The 26,774-nt window shown below is 30.7% G+C and overlaps 1 protein-coding gene and 3 non-coding genes across 5 annotated transcripts in view; 2 read left to right on the top strand and 2 right to left on the bottom strand.

The window, feature by feature from the left end:
- Nucleotides 1–14,071, top strand: part of LOC129968574 (arylsulfatase B-like) — a 36,906-nt gene extending 22,835 nt beyond the window's left edge. For both annotated transcript variants that reach the window (XM_056082598.1, XM_056082597.1), the window contains exons 7-10: nt 4,817–4,943; nt 8,050–8,346; nt 11,079–11,530; nt 12,627–14,071. In XM_056082598.1, the coding sequence (XP_055938573.1) occupies nt 4,817–4,943; nt 8,050–8,346; nt 11,079–11,530; nt 12,627–12,785 (1,035 nt within the window). In that variant the 3' untranslated portion in view covers nt 12,786–14,071. The remainder of the gene's footprint in view (nt 1–4,816; nt 4,944–8,049; nt 8,347–11,078; nt 11,531–12,626) is intronic.
- Nucleotides 14,072–16,329: 2,258 nt separating this feature from the next.
- Nucleotides 16,330–16,401, bottom strand: Trnaa-ugc (transfer RNA alanine (anticodon UGC)). Its single transcript has one exon. It is a non-coding gene; the product is annotated as a tRNA-Ala (tRNA).
- A 2,238-nt stretch (nt 16,402–18,639) lies between these two features.
- On the bottom strand, nt 18,640–18,711 carry Trnaa-ugc (transfer RNA alanine (anticodon UGC)). The gene has a single exon. It is a non-coding gene; the product is annotated as a tRNA-Ala (tRNA).
- Nucleotides 18,712–25,502: 6,791 nt separating this feature from the next.
- Trnaa-ugc (transfer RNA alanine (anticodon UGC)) lies at nt 25,503–25,574 on the top strand. The gene has a single exon. It is a non-coding gene; the product is annotated as a tRNA-Ala (tRNA).
- The last annotated feature ends 1,200 nt before the right edge of the window (nt 25,575–26,774 follow it).

Here is a 26,774-nt window from a genome sequence, read left to right as displayed (position 1 = left end):
CAAGAACTCTTAGGAAAAACAACAATAGAAAGTTAAAGAAGTAGAAACTGATAGAAATTAACTTATAGAATCAGATTATGTTAAACATGTCTGTCATTCTGAATATTTATTATCATTTGAAGACTCTTGAATATTAATTATGGCTTGATTGGTTTTATTATTCTTGATTATCGATTCCATGCACGATTTTCAAAACCGGTAGGTCATTTCAAGAACTCTTAGGAAAAACAACAATAGAAAGTTAAAGAAGTAGAAACTGATAGAAATTAACTTATAGAATCAGATTATGTTAAACATGTCTGTCATTCTGAATATTTATTATCATTTGAAGACTCTTGAATATTAATTATGGCTTGATTGGTTTTATTATTCTTGATTATCGATTCCATGCACGATTTTCAAAACCGGTAGGTCATTTCAAGAACTCTTAGGAAAAACAACAATAGAAAGTTAAAGAAGTAGAAACTGATAGAAATTAACTTATAGAATCAGATTATGTTAAACATGTCTGTCATTCTGAATATTTATTATCATTTGAAGACTCTTGAATATTAATTATGGCTTGATTGGTTTTATTATTCTTGATTATCGATTCCATGCACGATTTTCAAAACCGGTAGGTCATTTCAAGAACTCTTAGGAAAAACAACAATAGAAAGTTAAAGAAGTAGAAACTGATAGAAATTAACTTATAGAATCAGATTATGTTAAACATGTCTGTCATTCTGAATATTTATTATCATTTGAAGACTCTTGAATATTAATTATGGCTTGATTGGTTTTATTATTCTTGATTATCGATTCCATGCACGATTTTCAAAACCGGTAGGTCATTTCAAGAACTCTTAGGAAAAACAACAATAGAAAGTTAAAGAAGTAGAAACTGATAGAAATTAACTTATAGAATCAGATTATGTTAAACATGTCTGTCATTCTGAATATTTATTATCATTTGAAGACTCTTGAATATTAATTATGGCTTGATTGGTTTTATTATTCTTGATTATCGATTCCATGCACGATTTTCAAAACCGGTAGGTCATTTCAAGAACTCTTAGGAAAAACAACAATAGAAAGTTAAAGAAGTAGAAACTGATAGAAATTAACTTATAGAATCAGATTATGTTAAACATGTCTGTCATTCTGAATATTTATTATCATTTGAAGACTCTTGAATATTAATTATGGCTTGATTGGTTTTATTATTCTTGATTATCGATTCCATGCACGATTTTCAAAACCGGTAGGTCATTTCAAGAACTCTTAGGAAAAACAACAATAGAAATTTAAAGAAGTAGAAACTGATAGAAATTAACTTATAGAATAAGATTATGTTAAACATGTCTGTCATTCTGAATATTTATTATCATTTGAAGACTCTTGAATATTAATTATGGCTTGATTGGTTTTATTATTCTTGATTATCGATTCCATGCACGATTTTCAAAACCGGTAGGTCATTTCAAGAACTCTTAGGAAAAACAACAATAGAAAGTTAAAGAAGTAGAAACTGATAGAAATTAACTTATAGAATCAGATTATGTTAAACATGTCTGTCATTCTGAATATTTATTATCATTTGAAGACTCTTGAATATTAATTATGGCTTGATTGGTTTTATTATTCTTGATTATCGATTCCATGCACGATTTTCAAAACCGGTAGGTCATTTCAAGAACTCTTAGGAAAAACAACAATAGAAAGTTAAAGAAGTAGAAACTGATAGAAATTAACTTATAGAATCAGATTATGTTAAACATGTCTGTCATTCTGAATATTTATTATCATTTGAAGACTCTTGAATATTAATTATGGCTTGATTGGTTTTATTATTCTTGATTATCGATTCCATGCACGATTTTCAAAACCGGTAGGTCATTTCAAGAACTCTTAGGAAAAACAACAATAGAAATTTAAAGAAGTAGAAACTGATAGAAATTAACTTATAGAATCAGATTATGTTAAACATGTCTGTCATTCTGAATATTTATTATCATTTGAAGACTCTTGAATATTAATTATGGCTTGATTGGTTTTATTATTCTTGATTATCGATTCCATGCACGATTTTCAAAACCGGTAGGTCATTTCAAGAACTCTTAGGAAAAACAACAATAGAAAGTTAAAGAAGTAGAAACTGATAGAAATTAACTTATAGAATCAGATTATGTTAAACATGTCTGTCATTCTGAATATTTATTATCATTTGAAGACTCTTGAATATTAATTATGGCTTGATTGGTTTTATTATTCTTGATTATCGATTCCATGCACGATTTTCAAAACCGGTAGGTCATTTCAAGAACTCTTAGGAAAAACAACAATAGAAAGTTAAAGAAGTAGAAACTGATAGAAATTAACTTATAGAATCAGATTATGTTAAACATGTCTGTCATTCTGAATATTTATTATCATTTGAAGACTCTTGAATATTAATTATGGCTTGATTGGTTTTATTATTCTTGATTATCGATTCCATGCACGATTTTCAAAACCGGTAGGTCATTTCAAGAACTCTTAGGAAAAACAACAATAGAAAGTTAAAGAAGTAGAAACTGATAGAAATTAACTTATAGAATCAGATTATGTTAAACATGTCTGTCATTCTGAATATTTATTATCATTTGAAGACTCTTGAATATTAATTATGGCTTGATTGGTTTTATTATTCTTGATTATCGATTCCATGCACGATTTTCAAAACCGGTAGGTCATTTCAAGAACTCTTAGGAAAAACTACAATAGAAAGTTAAAGAAGTAGAAACTGATAGAAATTAACTTATAGAATCAGATTATGTTAAACATGTCTGTCATTCTGAATATTTATTATCATTTGAAGACTCTTGAATATTAATTATGGCTTGATTGGTTTTATTATTCTTGATTATCGATTCCATGCACGATTTTCAAAACCGGTAGGTCATTTCAAGAACTCTTAGGAAAAACAACAATAGAAAGTTAAAGAAGTAGAAACTGATAGAAATTAACTTATAGAATCAGATTATGTTAAACATGTCTGTCATTCTGAATATTTATTATCATTTGAAGACTCTTGAATATTAATTATGGCTTGATTGGTTTTATTATTCTTGATTATCGATTCCATGCACGATTTTCAAAACCGGTAGGTCATTTCAAGAACTCTTAGGAAAAACAACAATAGAAAGTTAAAGAAGTAGAAACTGATAGAAATTAACTTATAGAATCAGATTATGTTAAACATGTCTGTCATTCTGAATATTTATTATCATTTGAAGACTCTTGAATATTAATTATGGCTTGATTGGTTTTATTATTCTTGATTATCGATTCCATGCACGATTTTCAAAACCGGTAGGTCATTTCAAGAACTCTTAGGAAAAACAACAATAGAAAGTTAAAGAAGTAGAAACTGATAGAAATTAACTTATAGAATCAGATTATGTTAAACATGTCTGTCATTCTGAATATTTATTATCATTTGAAGACTCTTGAATATTAATTATGGCTTGATTGGTTTTATTATTCTTGATTATCGATTCCATGCACGATTTTCAAAACCGGTAGGTCATTTCAAGAACTCTTAGGAAAAATAACAATAGAAAGTTAAAGAAGTAGAAACTGATAGAAATTAACTTATAGAATCAGATTATGTTAAACATGTCTGTCATTCTGAATATTTATTATCATTTGAAGACTCTTGAATATTAATTATGGCTTGATTGGTTTTATTATTCTTGATTATCGATTCCATGCACGATTTTCAAAACCGGTAGGTCATTTCAAGAACTCTTAGGAAAAACAACAATAGAAAGTTAAAGAAGTAGAAACTGATAGAAATTAACTTATAGAATCAGATTATGTTAAACATGTCTGTCATTCTGAATATTTATTATCATTTGAAGACTCTTGAATATTAATTATGGCTTGATTGGTTTTATTATTCTTGATTATCGATTCCATGCACGATTTTCAAAACCGGTAGGTCATTTCAAGAACTCTTAGGAAAAACAACAATAGAAAGTTAAAGAAGTAGAAACTGATAGAAATTAACTTATAGAATCAGATTATGTTAAACATGTCTGTCATTCTGAATATTTATTATCATTTGAAGACTCTTGAATATTAATTATGGCTTGATTGGTTTTATTATTCTTGATTATCGATTCCATGCACGATTTTCAAAACCGGTAGGTCATTTCAAGAACTCTTAGGAAAAACAACAATAGAAAGTTAAAGAAGTAGAAACTGATAGAAATTAACTTATAGAATCAGATTATGTTAAACATGTCTGTCATTCTGAATATTTATTATCATTTGAAGACTCTTGAATATTAATTATGGCTTGATTGGTTTTATTATTCTTGATTATCGATTCCATGCACGATTTTCAAAACCGGTAGGTCATTTCAAGAACTCTTAGGAAAAACAACAATAGAAAGTTAAAGAAGTAGAAACTGATAGAAATTAACTTATAGAATCAGATTATGTTAAACATGTCTGTCATTCTGAATATTTATTATCATTTGAAGACTCTTGAATATTAATTATGGCTTGATTGGTTTTATTATTCTTGATTATCGATTCCATGCACGATTTTCAAAACCGGCAAGTCATTTCAAGAATCCTTTAGAAACTTATAGAAATTAATTAATAGAATCAAATTATATTAATCTATCTCTCTGAATATTTATTATGATTTGAAGACTATTGAATATTAATTATGACCTGATTCACATGATCATTCTTGGATACTAATGACATTCTTGATAACGATAATTATTAATGATGCCATCAGTCAAATTGAAATTCTCACTGCTGTTTAACTTCTTCCCAGCCACTTTTCCTGTATCTTGCCCACCTGGCAGTACACGCAGGAAATCAATACATGCCTCTGCAAGCTCCTCCCCATCTAGTGAATCAGTTTGGTCATATCACAGATGACTCTAGAAAAGTTTTTGCCGGTGAGTTATGTTCAGAGATTTTGCAAATTAGATTTGATTAAATCAAACATAACATACATGATACCGTCTATAAGATAAAAACATCCCAAGACAATTTTGATTGCTGAACCAAACAAAAAGCGAATTAATTTTTACTTTCTCGTTGAAGGAGTACAGAGAAATTATTGTTATCGATCAAAATTTTCAAGCTTGAGATTTTGACGAATCTTTATGTTTCAGATCTTGCCGAAATTGTAATTACAAGATAATGTTAATGTCTGACTTTACCAGAAAACACATTTTTGTCATTATGATTGCCCTTGAACACGGTAACTCAAAAAACGATTTGAGCTAGAAACACGGAATAGAGAATTCGAAGATTTCTGTAAAATTTTAAACGAAATCCATTTTCTGTAAGTCTGTCTGGTTGAATGCAAATGAACAAGATAACTTCAAAATTCATAAATCTAGGTAAATAAAGATTTATCATTTAAAATATAGAAACTTGTCCAATTTTGAACCAAATCAGTGCAACGATTTATCGTCTGTGCTTTCGTAAGCAAGTAAACCTAATTACTAATAAACTCAATGACTTAAATCAATGGAATTCGATACATTATCTTGTAATTACAATTGTAATTTCATATGAAATTTTGGTCATTTGATCGGTCCTCGAAGAAATACATAAGTCTAGGGGAAAAAAGTCATCCAAAATACATATGCTCTCAATAGATTAATTGAAAATGCTGAATTCACTTTAAATATCTATATTTCGTAACCACCAGTACTATACAACTAATTCGCTGCCTTACCCAAACTCTCCAATGCCATGCGTAGGAAGGAAAATAAGACTTTTAAAAGAAACCACGCTAAAAAGTTTCTGGGAGACCATTTCCGCTGGTTTACAAGCAATTACATTCAAAGGTACACGTTCAATCCAGTGAGACATTAATATTTGCTGCCTTTACGAGACTCAGTTAATTATTATCGGAATATCAAATCCAGGAATCTGAAAGCAAAATTGTTTCCAAATAAAATTCTTTGCTTGATATATTCATCTGATTATACCGGCTACATGCAGGATAAGTGTTCCGTTTGAGGAAATGCACCTTTAAGTTTTATCAACAAACGTTTTGGTGCCAAGGACTTTTCAATTAGTTTCATGGGAATTTCATGTCCTGAAAACTAATAATATTTTATGTCTCCGTGTCAGCTCTTGTCTGTAAGATATGAAGATTGCATCAATTCTTATCTCCTGGCTTATTCAGGCTGTTTTTCAATTCGAAGCTAATGTCTTATTCAGGCTACTTTACAGCTCCATTTCTTAGCTTATTTTTATGGCTTAAAAGATTGTCTTTAGGCCTTTTATTAATAGTATAGAGTTATTGATGCTAAATTAGTGAGTGCTTCTTGTGCAGAAAATACCTAATTGAAAAAATATTTCAATATTTCCCCTCTTCCGAGCAAAGAAGCTTGCCATATATTGGCGTTTCAGTGAGTTTGGGATGTTATACAATACACTTTAAAAAATTCATTGTGTGATTTCACCTAACTTCCTGACATGTCCAGGTTAATCAAGGATTTAATAATTAAAATTCAGATTTATAAAGTATAGAAACTTAAAAACATATAGTTATTACAAGAGAAAACAATTATTTTCAGGAAAATTGTCTTCCTAATAAATCGTACATTGTTATATCTATATCTAATTGTTTCCAGTAAAGCCTGCTTGTGCAAAACACAAAATTCTATTAAAAAAAGAATAAGATAAAATTCCTTTATTGATCGAGAGAAATATACTACTCAAATATTGATATAGATAAATAAATCATTCTGGAAAAAAAGACATAGTGCTTTATTAAAAGTAGAAAGTAGTACTATCACCTGTCGATTAGGTTCATAGTGTCTTTTAACTTATTCATAACTGAGTCAGATTTCTCCATTAGTAACATTTTATTTCGATATTTTACTCTGATTTCAGTTCAGTATTTGCTCTAAAAGTTTATTATAGATAGTACAAGAATTCTATTATCAATAAATATCGTCATATTGATCACCTCAGTGAAGCAATTCTTTCTTCAATGGTAAACTTTCACGTAAACAGTGACGTAATTTTTCTAGTGATATAACACAAAAGTCTGCGATTTAATCAGTGATCTACTTATATATATAATATGTTATATACATTTACTTTTCTAGGGCAAGCATTATTTAAAATCACAATAATAATAAATATAACAAACATACAGCTTAGCCTGGAAAATGAATAAATATTAACGAATTATTTAGTAGTGTTTTAAATAAAGAGGCGTGTTTTCAGTATTCCATGATTTTAAAAATAGAATTTTGTAATCGATTTTTTTCCCTCACTTTGATTTGAATTTTTCTAAACTTGTGTAAAAAAATTTTAAAATTCAATGACAATTTATCATTTTTACGTACTCGAAATTTAATTACCAATTAATCATAGATTAGCTTAAAATTAAATTTCATTCCCATCGCATCACCTCGTGCTGAATTTGAAAGACAGATCATGAAATAGGAAATAATAGAAATAAAAAAAATTCTACTGTACATTAAAAAAAAATTAATTTTAAAATTTGTTTTTAATTAAATATATTTTCTGATAGATTTAAATAAATTTTCAAAACATTGGATAAATTAAAATAGAATATTGTGAAATTTTATAAGAAGGCAACAAAACATACATATAAACAGAGCGAAGTAACGTAATAATAGATTTATTTTGAACTTAGAAACGCTAACAGCACAAAGTATCCAGCTATATAATTACGATATTCTTACCATATTGTACAGTATTCAGAATATAGAACCACTTAGTGGAGATATAATAAGATATCTGGATAGTGGAGATATAATAAGTATCCAACAATATTATTACGATATTCTTACCATATTGTACAGCATTCAGAATATAGAACCACTTAGTGGAGATATAATAAAATATCTGGATAGTGGAGATATAATAAGTATCCAACAATATTATTACGATATTCTTACCATATTGTGCAGCATTCAGAATAGAGAAGAACTTTGTGGAGATATAATAAGATATCTTAATCTAATAGGTAAAAGTATTAATCGCAATACATATATTCCCTTTCAGGCATGGTCTCAGGGTTAGACAGATCAGTCGGAGATGTGTTCCAGGCCCTTCATGACAAAGACATGCTCTCCAACAGCATTTTTATTTTTTCTTCTGACAATGGTGGAGAATCAAACGCAGCGGTTGGTGGTTACAGTTCCAATTATCCACTACGTGGCAAAAAATATCATCTATGGGAAGGTGGAGTCAGAGTCAATGGGTTCATCTGGAGTCCACTACTTAAACTTAAAGAACCTCGAGTCTCCATGCAGCTGATGCATATTTCGGATTGGCTACCTACACTCTATTCTGCTGCTGGTGAGTCCTCTGTTTCATATGGACGCATTAAGATCCTGTAGGTACAATCACGGTAATATAAAGTCCCTAAAGCTGGCACGCAGTCTCAAGCGCTGTTAATTCCTAAGCAGCTTTCACACAAGGCCAACTATTATGTGTAATAGAAGGCAATAGATGTCCCGACGGTACAACAATTTACCTTTGTCACTTTCAAGTTACGTGGTGTTCCTGACGTAGGCGTGATCTTTTGTTGCGCGCAGAATTGGCCCTGTTTGAATGCTGCTTTATAATATCTATTTAGAACTATATTCTGCCATTGATGAGTTCTTTGTAACTTTTTTTATATAGGCACTTCAAGATTTTGTTAATACTATCAAGTAATAACACAGACATCGCCAAAGAATTATGCTTGCAAATTCTATAGCTAATTATTCATTTAATCTTCATTTCTTTCATGGTTATATTTTAAACAAATGTGGGATTAAATTGAAATTCGCACAATAACTAGTTATTTCTGGTGTTACAATTGGAAGGTTTTAAAGTCATTAGAAGGTTAGAAAACAATTAAGGAAGACAATATCCAGCATATCTTCTATATGAGTCGGATTAAAAAAATTGTGAAGCTGATAGAATTGTTTTAAATTCCTCTGTAGGAGTGGATTAGGAAACGCCTTTTCTAGGGTAATTGTAATTCTAAGAGACAAAAGTAGATGGAAAATTAGCACCAGATTACAGAAATGAAAGCCAGGATGCTTTTTTTAGGTTTCCCCCAGCCAAAAACGTCTACTTTAGGAAACAAGAATCATTTTTAAATGTAGGTTTTCCAGAAATGATATTAGTAGATATTCACGCTGTTAGCCAAATATAAAGTTAGGTATTCAAGAAAACCCATCTCCAGAATCAGAGCACACCATACTACAAGCGCTAAAACCGTGCACCAATATGAAGTATTGCCAATTTTGGTGTTGACACGGAGATTGAAAATACAGTCTTTCAAATTCTCATTACTTCAAGACATATGGAATAGGTGCAAGCCGATTAGTAAATGAAAGTGGGATAGAACAAGACTTAGAAAGCATGGAGAAGAGGTTCCAATGTGGTTTATCAAGATATTCATCTAGGTAAGAAAATGACAGATGACACGACGTAGTCAATGCCCTTCCTTACTTTGTGAAAGCACAAAAATTGAATGACAAGGAATAACAGGCTTCAGGAGTGTAAAGTTCTGCGTTTGTGATCACTGAATACCACACCAAAGGCGTGACGAATTTACAAAATGAATGTCTTTGCCAAAACCGGTCCATTTTGGTATAATGTGGATTGAAGGATCTTATATTAAACGCTTACAAATATCCAGCCGACCCATTTTTATCTTCCATTTTAATGGAAACTCACTAAATGAGGGTACGAGGGGCTTGGCGAATGTATTAAGTATATTTTAAAAGGAAAATAATTATTCAAACTTCAAGCTCTTTTTCCTAAAAGCTTGAAGTTAGAACAATTGCAACAATAGATTAAAACAGCAGAAGAATTAGTCATCTTTATTAAATATAGACAAATGTCTTCATACACTTGGCATGAACTAATCTATTTATTCTGAATGACAAGTAATTATTAAGTAAAGTTATTCTGAATGCAAATATTAAAAGGATCGTTATAAAGAATTGAGTTTGCAAACAGTGGGAGAGGGAAAGAACATCGAAAAGCAGAATTAAGAGCATCTAATAAAAATCTTAAATATTTAATTTTGAGTAAAATGTAAAAGACTCTTCTTCCATTATATTCTGCTGAAATAAATATAAATTACAAATAACTATTAAATTGCCCACCTAAAAGTTCAACGATTAAAATCATAATCAAAGAAGTTCAATTTAAACAAGCTTTGTAAACATTTCAATGAATGTATTATTTAATCATTTTTTAATTGAATAAAAGTTAATAAATACATCATTATTTTCACATTATGTCTTTTTAATATATGAGATATGAAGTAAAAGGAATGTTCAAATGGCAACTGAGGTATGAAAAAATGGTTCAAATCAATAAATTTACTTTTTAATATCTCTGCAAATTTTGTAAATAGAAGCATGGGACTTGTATGTGCATAAGTAAATATAAAAAAATCGTTTAAGTTGGTCCCAAATTTGTATAGTGATAGCTGTATAAAAAATTAATTTTTTTTTAATTTTTATTATTTATTTTAATAACAGCCAAATTATAATCGACAATTACCCACCTTATATTTTTAAAAACTTTATAGTTCGGAATATGAGTCCAGGAGCAATAATTAATAAAATAAACCCTTGTTCCAATATTTTGAGACATTCTTTATGTAAAATAAATTACTTTCACACGCAAAATTTTAAAGATCTCTAGAAATAGACGAGATATTTTTTTACATGATTTATAATGCAGAGAACCATAACTCATTACCCACTAATTTATATTTTTCGACTGAAATTTCGACAAGTGGCTTTAAATACACTTTGAATTTTACTTAGTTCTGAAATCAGTATTTTTTGCTGCAATTGGAATAGTCTACGTTTTTTATCTGATATTAATAGTTTTCAGTTTAGTTTTTAGTAGTAAAAAAAACGCCATCCAAATCAAGAAAAAATTTTAATTTCTTAAATAATATATGCTTTTTGTTTCCCATTTTCTTGTCTAATAGATTTTAACTGAAATAAATAATTTCAAAAGGAAAAATTATTATGAATTTTAAAGTCCATCTCAGTTATAAATTTCATTCACAGGAGGTGACGTAGAACTTTTAGGTGAAATCGACGGAAAAAGCTTGTGGGAAGCTTTTCTACACAATTCTCCATCACCACGTCAGGAGATACTTCACAACATCGACCCCATCGAGAATGTAGCCGCTCTCAGATCAGGGAACTTCAAACTCATCACCGGCAATTTAGTGTCGGGACTGGAATCCTGGAGTGGCCATCAAACACTTGAAGGCACGAGGCATCCAGAATCCATGGACGAGTGGGTTTACAAGAGTGGAAGTAAAACCAGGGATATCTTAATCCAGATGGGATCTTACTTGCCAAATGTCTCAGACACATGGAGAGACCAAGCTAAAGTTCGATGCGGAGAATGTCAAGAAATTGGCAAAGTTTGCAATCCGACTGAAATACCTTGTCTTTTCAACATTATTGAGGATCCATGTGAAACAACAAATATTGCTGATTTGCATCCTGAAGTAAGCTACCTAATATGTATTCTTGTTAGAAATTGAAAGGCTTTGAAAAGAATGTTATCGTATTTGTTCAAAGATATAAGATACATGTTAAGTTTTGTGCTCCCCCTCCAATTTACTTGGCGATTGTCTCTTACGCAAAGATCGCCAACGTCAAATTGACAATGGCTATCGCCAAGTTGGTGATGCTTTGCAATTTTTTTTTTTTTTTTTTTTGTGATTTATAGCCGGGGCCGTAAAGATAAGCAAGAGCCAGCAACATATTAAGTCAGAAACCATCAACATATTTACAAGGCATTGTTTTCTTCTCTTGCGATGAAAAATGACTTTAATCCATTTTCCAGAAATGTCATTTATATGAATTTCTCGGAATATTTATGCAAAAATACTAGGACCAAAGAATTTGATAGTTGCATTATTTCCAATAAGAAACAATAATTTTTCAATAAGAAACATACGTGATCCCCTTTGTCAGAAAACATCAAAACAAAAAATATATATTTGAAACATAATTTTTGATAAACATAACAACGCCAAGATGGTGGCGTTTTGCATTTTTTGGCAATTGATAGCGAGGTTCATAAAGATAAGCAAGTACCAGTAACAGTTTAATTTTAAAGAAATGTTTATTGTTGATCAATCGACAGATATAGTAATCATTGTTTTCTTCTCTAGTCATGAAAAAGGACTTGAATTCATTTTCCAGAAAAAATACTAATATCAACGGATTGCATATTTATCTTATTCCATTCAATAAGAATTATATGCAGTGAGCGTTGTCAAAAAACATCAAAACAAAGAAATGTTATTTGAAACAAGTTTTTTGATAAACATACTAAAAGAAGAATCATTAGAGGTTAAATAAAGAAATTTATTATTTGTCTTCAAGCTTTATTTGTAAGCAAATTTTAAATATTTAACACAGTTATAAACTCAAATCCTTAGATTTTAGTGAAAAATATTACGCGAACTATCCTGTATAACCAGATTTTTTCTTCTCATCAACGCTGGTTACAACTGCAAAATTCATTATTTCTAATAAATATAAAATATATTTGGCAAAACTTAAAAGGTCTGTTTTCCTTTCATTTCTTTTTAGATTGTGGAATCGATGCTCATTACTCTAAGAGATTACGAGAAGCAAGCTGTAAAACCACAATTTAAAGATCCAGATCCACATGGAGATCCAAGGTGCCATGGATTCGCATACGTACCTTGGATGGATGCAGAACATGTTTCAGATTGCCCATTTCGATGACGTTATCAAAACTATAGCATTAAAATTTTTCTTGTAAAAACACAGAAAAACTTTTATTCCAAAGTAAAGAATTAGAGTTGGATTGTTTATTTACAAGTGTTCTGGAGATAGATTGTTTTCGAGTTTTAAAGTGATTATAAAATAGTAGAAAACGGAAATTTTAAAGATTTATTCGAACAGTACAAAAAAATCTATTGAATGTAAATGAAAACGAATTATTTTTTACCGAATCTTTGTTAAATTTTCTTGTAACTACTGGGATGTATTATTTTTTCAGGTAAGAGTCAATTTAAAGTCACATTTTAGGCTTCCTAAGTTAAGATTCAAATTCCAAATCTATTGAATATCCAATTGAAGGAGAAAAAAAGGATGTACTGTTACATGTTACGTTATACACACAGACACATTGTCACGTGATTAAGGCGGAAATGATTCTCATTTCAAGCAAATCTTAATTTTATCAACTCGCTTTCGATCGGTAGTTCAAACTCCGCTGCCAAATACTTGATTTAGTTACAGTTAAAGTTCAAATATATATTATTTATTCTGTATGAAATCAAACATTGATCGAAAATATTATATATAGTAAAACATTTAAGAAAATCACTAATTAAAATACAGAGAAATATGTTTTGGAAGGAATAGACAAAAAAAAATCCACACTTGTTTATAGAGAGATCTCATAAAATATGTAAGAACAAATTGATGAAAAATTTGAAAAGGCCGTGCAAGGAAAGCTAGACTAAACCAAAATTTTCCTATTTAATAATGATACTATAAAACACACTAGAATAAATTACAGTAGAGCATTTGAAATGAATTACGGCTGTTGAGACATTGTTTATTATGGCTACTATTTCATTTGGTCTCAAGAACTATGATTGAATGACATAAAAAAATAAGAAAAATATATGATTAATCAGATTCTAGATGGCCCAAATAAATACATGGAATGCTGGAATTCAGATTAAGGTCTTTTTCACATGATTTTACTAAGATAAATATGTATTTATACTTGAGTCAAATTAACATTCATCCTATATTGGAAAATCTTGCTAAATGTAAAAATAATCAGATTTTTTTCCTATGATGATTCAGATTTAACTTAATCGAAAATCTATGAATCTGATAGAGGAAACTTATCAGCAGATAAATAAAAATCAAATCAAGTTATTCTAACTTCAAATTCAATCCCTTTTTAAATGTCGAACAAAAACGCATTATCACATAGGAAATATCAAATCGAAGGAAGCTGTAATGAATTCTACGGTTTTTCAACCAAGCATTGCCTATTTTAATAAAAAAAGTCTTTGTTAAGAATTTTTGTATTGCTTTCTTGATTACACTATTCATTGATTGATAATGTTGTGACATTACTTTAAAGTCTTTTAATCGATGTGTTTGTCTATGAATGTGATCAACCCTAATATATATATATATATACTAGCCGCCTTTGGCGACCAGTTGGTTCGCCAATCTTAATGTGCGTTTAAATTTTAATAATTAAATATTTTACGCAATTCCTACTTTAATAGATTCTTCATCAAAATATTTTAAAACTTAAAATTTTGATAAGTCATATAATTCACTCATAATATTATAAAGGCCTTCAATCATAACGTAATATGTATCTCTCTAATTTTCTGTTAGCTCCCGTAGAATTTATGCTTTAAATTAAAGTGGAAAGAATTAATCTACAATTAATACAATAATATATTTTTACTGAAACAAAGCATTTTTTTATAATATGATTACTGATAACAGAGTCATTGAGCGTTTAAACTTTCTGGGCACTATAATAAGAATATCTTTCTTAATTTATGTAATATCTCAAGAATTTGTCAACAAAATTTTCTGAGATTCATCAGGAACAGATCGATTCATTAACAATGTTTAATTTTAAATGCATCAAACACTCAAAAAATAAAATGAATCGTTTAAAATAATCGGTCGAAAACAGGTTTTAAAAAACTACTTAAAAAACGATGCACTTAAAACTATAAGCATATACAAAAAATATATAACTAACATAAATACAATTTAATTACAAAAGCATGCAACTAACCTAAAAATAATTTAAATAATTGAAAACAGGTTAAAAAAAAACTACTTAAAAAACGATGTACTTAAAACTATAAGCATATACAAAAAATATATAACTAACATAAATACAATTTACTTACAAAAGCATGCAAATAACCTAAAAATAATTTAAATCGTCCGTTGATAATGGTTGTCATGGCAACAATCAGAACACAATGCGCAGGCGTGAATTTTCTTCGCCAATTACGGTAATGCAAATGCGTGAATTTTTCTACGCCAGTTGGGGTAACGCTATGCAGATTATACATTTTTAATTTCCTTTATTCTGTGTTATTTTAATTCAAAAGTACTTCAGAATGAATCTGAAACATGGATTAATTAACTATGTTTAATTTTAAATGCATAAAACATTAAGAAAATAAACAGAATCGTTTGAAATAATCGGCCGAAAAACATTTAACCCTAGCCTCATTACTGTTGGGAGAAAAAAAATGCTGAAGCCTTACTCATTTGGCGGTGGGGAAAATGGAAGATTTTTTTGGCGGAAAAGTTGGCGGTGGGGAAAATGGAAGATTTTTTTGGCGGGAAAGTTAGTTTTCAATTAATAATTAAAATTGTAATTAAAATTTCAAAGAAAGGGACCCCAGGTGCACATTCCCGATCTCTAAGGTATACATGTACCAAATTTGATAGCTGTATGTCAAATGACCTTGCCTGTAGAGCGCCAACACACATACACATTGAGCTTTATTATAAGTATATATATATATATATATATATATATATATATATATATATATATAATATGGTCTTTGTATCAAAATTCTAGATTTTTATCACATTTTACATAAAATCCGGCAATAGAAGATCTGTTTTTCCATATATATGTAAAAACAATACCTCTTAAATGCAGCCAACCTACACGGATGAAAGTTTAAAGTTAAATAATATGAAATGTAAACACTTGTCAAATTTGGAGAAAGCTTAACATTCAAAGTGATGTTTGTTGGTACGTATTTAGCAGTGGTTACGTGAAAGTGATCAGTAAAACTCAAGATTCATGAACTTTAGATTTTTACACCGAATTGTAGATGAGTTGCATATTTAGGATCCAATTAGTAAAAAAAGTGCTGTTTTAAAATGCATCAATGAATGTCTCCACTTCAGAAAATCAAATCTAAAACTCACCATATAGTGATCTATGAGAATACTAAGAAAAAATCCCCCCCGCTGACTTACCGTCATCATTGAATGTGTGCGTTGCTCTGAGTTGATGTTCAAGTTAATAATGATTACCAATGATGAATGATCATCATGATAATCCCCTCCAGGTTAAATGTAAATAAACTCAGAGCCTATGTTGCTTTGTAAAGTACATTCCATGATGAAACCAACATTGATCTTTAATGCTTGATGATGGTTGTTTGCTAACCATCACCATGCATGATATCAGAAAAAAGTCATTGGAGGTTATATATTAGTTATACCAGAAAAAAATCATTGGAGGTGCGGGGGATCGAACCCTGGGCCTTTCACATGCAAAGCGAACGCTCTACCACTGAGCTACACCCCCTGACATCTTTCAATGATATCAATAACATTAAAACAATGTTTACACAGCTAAGAGAAGCTGGGTAGGTGAACGCAGGTGTGTTCTGTTTGCTTGCTGAAACTGACGAATAGCTGATATGTTTGCTTTCATCTAGTTTGTTTCCGTTTCATACTTTTAAAAGACAAAGATAAAGTCAAAAGTGAAGATGTCATATTCTTTTAGTTAGTATAGTCCATTAAAGTTTTTCAAAACTCGCAAAGTCTATTAATACATTTATTGTTTGTTTTTGTTTTTTGTCTTTTGCATTAATCAGTTAAAGTTCTAAGCAATTTCTGTAAACCTGTATTATTACATTATTCTTTGTCCTTACCTGTATAGTACTTTTTTAATGAATCCTGACGATTTATCCTCTGAACGGAACGATCTTGGATATTTAAGTGATGTTCCATATTAGAGGATCCATCATGATAACCGCTATTTCAAGAAAAATAAAAATAAGAATTTTTGCTAATAAATGGTACATATAGTTCAGTCAAATGGATCAGAAAATTCATATCCCGAATTTAATGAAAAATTGTTTATAATAATATCTTTAAGAAAAAAAAATCTGTTACATTTTCTAGTGTAAAATATCTTTATTCTCTGAAGTCATTTGATTGATTTATGGATGATAAGAGCCAATATTCGTGGTGGAAGGTTAATCGAATTACGTTTTTGACAAGCTACATCAGTACTGCAAAACACGAGGTCTGATAAGTAAAATAGGTGTAAGAGGAATAGGGCAACTTTTAAAAATTAAATTGAAGATAAAGTTATTACGCTGCCCAATGCATGAGGATGTCTGAACCTATATTAAGGCATCTGGTTTTTATTTTTTCTATTTAATTGGTCTTAAAATACACAACTTACGAAATTTAGGGAAGGTTTTTAAATAAATATGAAATGATAATGTAAAAGCTTTTGTTTTGCTTTGATTAAACAAAAACATCAGAGAAGACAACAATAAGTTAAATACGATAATCGATTATGGACTGGACAGACTTCTGAAAAACTGTATAATGTCTTCATAAATAATTTTTGAGATGATAGCAAACTTGGAGCAAGAGTGGTAAAGGATCTGGCATCAACTGCTGGGTAATCTAACTATGTCCATGCTGTATCACTGTCAAGATATATTGGCAGTTCTGAATGACTATGCATATTGACTATATACCGTTCTGAACAGTCAATATGTGGCATTTAAAATCTTGTTTAACATGGTTCTGTTGACCTCTTCCCGCCCAACCAAAATGTCTCTTGCAATTCAATCCGGGTAATCAGCCTTGCATCTCATATGAATAATCAAACAGCTTTCCTTAACTCTTTAAACGGCCATTTTTTTCTAGTCATATTATGTTAAAATATTTTTAGGCTTGAAATTAGAATATAAAAAGGGATTCATTTAGCTTATTAGATGAACTTAATTTGATTCATTAATTAATTTGGTTATAGTTAATAATTAAGTAACAAATCAAGACACATCATTTTGTGTGAGATAAAGAACTAAAGCACCTAAGTTTCTGTTTTTCAAAAAAAATGTATCAAAACTTATACCAACCTACATAATTTCATGCAAAGATTGATAAATTTGGTGGGAAGCATACTTCCCACGGCCCTAGAAAGGATTAAGTTATCGTTTTCTACTCTAATGTCCTTGTCTAATTAAAAAGAAATCTTTTTTTTTATTGCTTCATTTTTATTTTGAAAAATCCATTGCATATTCTATGGAGAAATTTATAAATGAAAGAGACTGTTTAGAATCTTGGTATCGAATTCGGGCTTTGAAAATATTATGTATTGTTCTAGAAGTGAAACAGAATTGGTGGTGTCCCGAGTTTGGCATCATTTTTTCGTGTCTCAGAATATTTCTCATAAAAATAACACAATTTCATTTATGTTTTGTCCTCATGGCGCCTTCTAAATCTGAAGAACTAGCCATCTATAGCCCCTCCTGGTCACCTCGAGTTGGTTTCATTCCCTTCAAACGTAAACTGACTAAACGGGTTTAATTTACTTGCAATATGTGTCAAATTAATAATAATGTTCAAGAAAGCGAAGAAAAATTGAAGAATCTGATTTTGGGACTGACTATCATAGCTCTCATCACCTGATTAAATTTTAAAATTTATTCACACACACGTTCTAAGTCTGTCGCCAAAATAACTATATCAAAGTAAAAAGTGATAATGATCTATCTTTCGAATATAAAATAGAAAAAAATGGAGGTGCGGGGGATCGAACCCCGGGCCTTTCACATGCAAAGCGAACGCTCTACCACTGAGCTACACCCCCAACTGCAAGTACAACGTTAGTAAGAGTAACTTTGCAGCAACATTGCTTTCAGTGAAGGATGAAACAATGAAAAGCAACCTACTTCCCCATGACGAAAGATTTCTTCGAGTGACCACATCGCAGGTGTGAAAATTGGTAAATGAGGTCGATGTCACGTTCAAGAAACAAGTTTTTTTTTCCTTTAAATGAAATCAGACATCGATACACGCCTTCATAAGTCATTTTAAAATAAGAATGATAGGCAACTGGCATTCAAGAACAAGTATTCAAGTATTACAGTGACTTGAAAATTGCAGAAGTTATAATTTTTTTTAATTTCTGGAATAGTATTATTTCTTATGTAAACACTGCTTTAGTTACTTGGATTGATAAGGCTAGAATAGTATTTTTAATCTCTAATACAAGAATTTTGTATCTGTTGTATTTGAAGCAACTATTTAACTTCTTGACCCTCTATTAATTCAAGATGCTGCATATTCTCAAGATGTTTTTCAATATTCTTAATATTAATTATTAATGAACCAATTCAATTAAAATAAATCAATACTTTGATTATAGTTTAATTCTGTGATGGGAGGAGGATAAAATTTATTTGATGGAAAGACAAAAAAATTAAAGTCATAAACCTCAACACAAAAACAAGTAATATATATAAAATTTAAGTAAATTCCGACTTAGGTCAACAAAAAAAATTTAGTTACTTTTTATTAAATAATTACAATTAATATGTATATACATACGACAGAATTACAATATTAAATAGCAAAATAAAGCTTAACAACCATTTCGAGACATGGCGACGGATTTGGCGACGAATTGGTGACAAACTTGGCGACCATTTGGCAATATAGCGATGGATTTGGTGATTTTGACCACCAAATAAAAATTGCTGGACAAATTCAATTCATTAATTAATATTTGAAAAAAACTGTATTAACATCAAGTGTCATCCACTACAAGTTTTAAAAATTGTATTTGAACTTGAGTGGATGAATAAAAAGTATTTTATTAACGATTGAAAATTGGAACAAGATATATATATATATATATATATATATATATATATATATATATATATATATATAGAGAGAGAGAGAGAGAGAGAGAGAGAGAGCTAATAGTAGGGGTTGAATAAAATAATAAGCATAACAAGTGACTACAGTTATTGAATTTACGTATACTTGAATCCAGGATAAAGAAATCCGACCAATTGAAAGAGGATAAGTAAGCAGTTTAAAATTAATCGGCAGAAAGTCTGGACGAAAAAAGAGTCATGTAGTTAACAGCAGGGGCGATCAGACTCGCCTTATTTTATAACTTCTAACAAGATTAATGAAACATAAAATAAAATCATCTATACTAATAATAAAGATGAATGTGTGTTTGTATGCGTCGGTGTGTGGGTCGACAACTGTCAAATATGGTGCATGTATACCTTGGACGATGAAACTGTGCATTTCAGCGTAATTGTTTAAATAAATAACTTTTAATTGGATATTCGTTTTTTTTATTATTAAAAGGACTTAAGTACTGAGCGAAAATCGATATAAATATGAGGATATGTTTCGTATAATTAAAAGAAAAGGAAAGATGTTTTTTTTTCTTCAGACAAGAGCTCTGAGACTTGATATGATGGACGAGTTATCACAGTGTAAATGTTTCTCTATCCAGACATATTCTTGTCTATGACGGCGTCAATCATCCTATAAAAATCTGATAGACATAATATATTGGTATGCATTCGTAAACAAGAAGAGTTGTGCGATTCAAAGGAGAAATTAATTAACTTTATGGTTTAGAATTAATTTTTCATTATAATATCATTATTAATTTTGTTGTTTCTTATGACAATTGCCACGGACAGGCCCGCTGTTACTACAGCGATTTTAGCCGGAGGGAGAGTGTCTCTTGTTTTTATAATAGCGCCAACTAGGGCCAAGAGTATGACTTTGCTACTCACGCATCATTCATTCGCTTGCACAACCCCTTTTTACAGGAGGGCACATTCACACATCTGACAGATAGAACAACGGAAGAACAACCATGCCCGAACCGAGACTCGAACCCAGGAAGCCTAGATCACGGGAAAGACGCACTACCCCTATACCAGGACGCCGGCATACTGTTATTTATTATTTTATATGGCAATTATTTGGTTTCGATTTGATTTTTCGAAATTCGAATTTTTTCGATGTTTATTCTGTATTTCGTATACAAAAAAGTAAAGGATATTTTTCGGACTAAAGAAGATCTTACATTTATAGATTAGAAAGAAAAAAAAATTAGAATTTTTTGACGATGACAATACTTACTCTATACTATACTCTCTATACAAGAATGTAAAGGGTATTTTTCGGACTCAGGCAGATTTGAAACGTGAAAATCTGTCTAAATCAAATTCGAATGTTTTGATCTTTAAAATATGTTTTTTTTTCTTTATCTTCTTTGAATACGAGAAAGTGAAAACGTGTTATAATAAATAGGATGAAAAGCAAATATTTTTTAAAGTACATATCATGCTCTTTCTAGCTTGTGATAGGAAAAATATCATAATAAAGATTAAACATCCATTCTTTGTGTACATTTATAATCATATGCAAACAAAATCCTACTCTATATGCCAATATCTTAACATGGAAAAAAATACTTTTTTATGTAAAAGGATTTTTTTTCTGCCATAATTCTCATAAGACAAATATTGTGTACGTGAAATGAGATAAAATTTGATAAAAATTAATTAGAAACTATTTATTCCTTTTTTTCAAACTAACTTGGAATGGTAAATTCTGAAATCAAAGTTGCGATCCATATAATAAACGGGCTTGATTCAAATTATATGGCTTACAGTCATTAGAGCTTCTTGAACGCAAGAAAAAGCAAGCAAATCTGACTACTGGCTTAAAACATCGTAGCATGATAATTATTTAGGTTTTATTGGTTTTGATTGATTGCATCAGCAGATGAATTATTGAATTCAGCAACTGAGTAACGACTTCTTTGACTTTCTTAATTTACAAAAAGAATATATGTACTTCTGTCCTACAGAAACTTTTTGTAGTACCAATTTCTTTGCTTTTTTCAGTACCAATTCTTTGTAGTACCAATTTCTTTGTATTTTTTTTCAATGAAACATCAATTTCAATTTCAATTTTGTATCATACAACATAACATTATTACTTTCTCGTATACGTAGTATAGAGAAAGTATGCTGATCGTTAAAAAAAATTCGAACTTGAGATTTTGACGAATCTCTATGTTTTAGACTTCCCTAGGTCCAAAAAAACATTTTGAATATTTTGAAAAGCATCCATCTGTCGGTTACAAAGATGCGCTTTGAGCGTGACGGTTAAATTTCGATATATGTTTCCACCAAAATTTGCAGATTCCTGTACAATCTGTTCAGAGGAAGTACGTCTGTCCTACTGTTCGATTATAAGTTAACACGATAATTACAAAATAAAGAGAGCTGGATTAATAAAATTTGGTAGACAATTTTAAATCTATAATGTAGACATCTATCAACTTTTGAGCTAAATCCCAAGATGGTTGACTGTCTGTCGGTCTGTGCTTTCAGAAATAAGTGAACGCGGCCATTTAAAAATACACTGGCTTAAATATATCAAATTTCGTAAGGTATTCTTTGACTACAAGTGCAGTTTTGTACTAAATCTGTGTTTCAATAAGTTGAGAAAAACGTCTCTAAAACAAAAAATTCGATTTTTAGATGGGCCGTGGTGGCCTGGTGGTAAGATCACGGTTTGCGAGCAGTAGGGTTTCAGGTTCGAGACACCATTCCACCGAAGAACCGCCGTGTAAGGGGGTCTGTTGCACGATAAATCCGTTAGGACTAAACTTCCTCCGTTGGTGTGGTGTGGAGAGGGGGGTACCAGCTCGGGTGTCGTCATCGTCTTCTGGCCACGGTTCAAAATGACGAGGTCCGTCCCATAATAGTCCTAGTGCCGCTTTAAAACGAGATGTTAATATAATTAAACTAAACAAATCGATTTTTAGATACTATTAACACATGCCAGGGATTAATTATGAAATTAAATCACCAAGAATTGCATGATAGATTCAGTATAAATGCTAAATTCATACCAAAATTTCTTAACTATTATACTACAATGCCTTGTAAGGCGTTCTCTGTCATTAAAACTTTATTAGACAGTATGAGAGATAGTTTTGGAGGAACCCACTGGTTATAATTCGAAAACGTGATATTATGAACATAATGTAAGACAATAGGCAATTCAACTGTAATGTAAACAGCAAACAGATGATTTCAGCAGTTATTACAGTCAATTGAACTGATGCCATTGTTTCTATATATGTAATAATGAGGTTTGGATAACTTTGTCCCCCTAGTCACCCTTACCTAGTCACTCCTGGTGACCAGCTGGTTCTCTGGAGATATAGGTTATATTTAATTTCATTTAAAATGTTTAGGTATAGCTTCATATCCATTTTAACTTGAAATTATCAGATATTAGAGTTGTGTTACTTTAATTCTCATACATAAATACACTCCATTCGCTGTGTACATGAACATCTTTAATGTAGACCTTCCTATAATATCATAGTGTACTAAGAACATAAATAGGCGATTTATCTACCTTCAAATTTCGCGATATTTTAGCTCACTTTTTTATTCGTTTCGCAAACTACGCAAATATTAAACACTACCTTTCTTTCGCTTTCAACAACAGAAAAAAAAAACGAGGCAATTAAATATTTGATGAAATAAGGGGAACGGTTTGAATCCAGGGGCAATAAAGTGAATAACTGGTGGAAATAACGTGAAAAAATATTTTTTTTTTAAAAATGCCCGCATTTATTAAAAATGTGCATGAGTTTCGACTTGGTATCGTTAAAACACTTTTTTTAAATTTTGAAATGTGTAAAATTCATTTTTGTGCAATAATATTTTCAAAAATTATCGGGGGAAACGCCAGAATTCAGCTTAATTTTAATGGATTAAAATCTCAAAATAAGTCTCACCGTGCCATAAATCCACACCTTCCAAAGTTTTGCATAACCAAACGGTCTAATCTATAAAGTGATAATAACATACACACACTCAATCATTTTTTAGATGATAAGATCTTGTTCTAGAGGTTATTCTAATGTTTCAGATTCGTATTTCAAAATGAGTTTCATTTTTTTTTTACACATTAATTTTTTACACATTGTGCTTTTTAAATTTTGAATAATTTGAACTGCCTACTATGCCAAATTATTTATCTTTACATATTTTTAGAACAGTCATTTAAATTTTTATTAACAAAATATATCTTATTTTATTTCATTCCAAAAATTTCGTCTTTTTTATTCTTTATTTTATTTTATTTTGATAGTGACAATGATAATATTTATATTCTGGACACAACTAGACAATTGTTTGGAGGACTGTATATGATGCAAAAATCATTGAAAGTGCTTTAAAGGGCAGACCGTTAGACCTATAACTGCCAAATTAGGCTCATAGATATTTCTTGGGTTATAGATATTCAATAAGAAAATACCTTCAAAACTTTATTTAGATTTTAAATTAAAAATTATCCACATTTTGGCGTTTTTATTTTATTCATTTCAAAAGTTTCCATTTTAAAATATGAGCCTTCTAGTGAAGACACTTTTTTTAACCGTAATGCTTTTTTTCACTATTTTTTTTTAATTTACAGGGTTTTAATTAATTAATTTCTATTCAACTACAATAAACAACAATAACCTGAGCAGAAGGAATATTTAATACATTTCTTGTAGTCATCTTACCGTTATTAAATAAAGGAAGTCCAAAGCAGCTATTCCGACCATTCTAATGGCACATAGAAATTTCAATATTCGGAACACCGCGACAACAAAGGCGAGAGCAATGGTTGAGTCTGTGCAGGTTGAGGTTCGAACTCGCAACGTTAGGGTTCGTAGCCGAGTAACAAAGCCACTAGACAAAAGTGTACACTCTTCTCCGGAAGTTGTTAACTGGCTTATAATGTTACCACCACAACAGTCCCCCACCAGTGAGTCGGTAGAGTTTATCGCGCCAGTTATGGCGAGCGACGAACGTGATTATCGCGCCAAGTGTTATGGCGGGTGATGGCGAGCGTGTGTGAGTGGTTGCTACCGGTAGATGGAGCCACGACAGCTGAATGAAGGATGCGGTTGTTCATAACCAGGGTCACCAATGTGCAGGTTGAGGTTCGAACTCGCAACGTTAGGGTTCGTAGCCGAGTAACAAAGCCACTAGACAAAAGTGTACACTCTTCGCCGGAAGTTGTTAACTGGCTTATAATATTACCACCACAAGTCCTAAGGACCTTCACTGGCCATTTTACAGCTTCTCCGGTAAGAGCTACATACCGTCATTGATAATTGGCAACAGACCCCGCATTATATCTATGAAAACTGAGAAGCAAGAACCAACCATCATGCTGGAAGCTTCATCATCTGCAGAAGACTTAATTACTCTCGTTATCATTTTTATGGGTCAGGGGTGTATTTCTCACTTTACATGTGAAAAACCTCAGATTCGATCCCCTGCAACTCTATTTTTTCCCTTTAATTTTAAGAAAAAAAAAGCCATGGAAAGGATGTGCACATGTATTGTAATATTATTCTGCTCTTTTTTTTACAATGTGTAGCCATTATCGGGATTCATTCGATACACACAGGTTTGTTTATGCATCTTCGTGTTCTTCAGTGCCTGCTGAAACACACCTGGTGACAGGTTTCATAAAGTAGGTTACCAGTCATGACACTGGCATCAACTTCATTGAAAAAGTCGCTGATACGTCGGGGGTGTAGCTCAGTGGTAGAGCGTTCGCTTTGCATGTGAAAGGCCCGGGGTTCGATCCCCCGCACCTCCATACGCTTTTTTTATTATTATTATTATTTCCAAAAAGATGAAATATTGCTCATTTTCGAAATTTTTTTAATCGTGCCATTTCTCTTGAAGGTTTCCTATCTTGGTTGGAGAATTCCTACAGGTTGGTTCGCTGTAAGAATTCTTATTTCACCGCAGATTTGCTGCATATATTTTTCTTGGGTGCTTTGACATTAATATTACAGATTTAATCACCGATGAATTTCCGACAAGGCATCTGCCTAAAACCGCTAAAAAGTGGCCAAAATCAGTTCTTTTACAAACTTGTTTTATTCTTTTACCAGTAGCCAAATAAATAAAGTTGAAAAAATAATGTATCTGAATTAAATTGTAGGTTTAAAAGGCTTTATGTGTTTCTCTTTAAGTAATTTTAGAACTGCCATTTAATTTTCTATTAACAAAATGTATTTTATTAGATTTAATTCCAAGAATTTCTTTCTGAATTTTTTATCATGATAGCGTTTATAAGTTGGCAACTACTAGTAAATTGTGTGATGCGCCTTATTTGATACAAAAATCGTTCAAAATACTTACAGTTCAGACCTTTAGTTCATTGATATTTCTTGGGTTGTGGATATTCAATAACAAAACACTCTGAAATTTTATTTAGATTTTAAATAAAAATTAATCAACATTTTAACGTTTTTACCTTATTAACTTGGAAGTTTTTCACTTTAAAGTATTAACTTTTCAATGAAACTAATTTTATATCTGTACTATTTCTCTTTCTCATTTTATTAAATGTATCTAAACTATACAATTCTTTGCAAACTTTTAATTACTGAATTCATACATTTTTCCTTATTATATAATAAAATGACTATTTCGACCCGTCCGATGGTATACGGAAACTGCCCAGAACGGCACATTCTTACATATGGGAATTATCGTTAAGTCCTAAGAGCAATCACTGCCCATGGAACCTACCTTTCAGTAGATGATACATCTCGTCATCGGTTGAGGATAGTTGAACACACACCATTTTTGTACCCACCAGGGTGACGATATCATCCCCATATATGAAGTGACCCTCTCCCTCTCCTTTGAATAAACTATATACTTTTAAGTATGAAATAAAGTTACATGAATCAAACCTAAAAGACAACCATGCTACGATGTTAAGAATAAATTTGTGTCTTGCCAAATTTATTTAAAATTATATTTTGTCCATATAAAAGAGGTG

The sequence above is a fragment of the Argiope bruennichi genome, chromosome 5 (assembly GCF_947563725.1).
Source record: "Argiope bruennichi chromosome 5, qqArgBrue1.1, whole genome shotgun sequence".
NCBI lineage: Eukaryota > Metazoa > Arthropoda > Arachnida > Araneae > Araneidae > Argiope > Argiope bruennichi.
The sequence above is the reverse complement of the archived record's forward strand: the minus strand, read 5'-3'. Positions and strand labels throughout refer to the sequence as shown.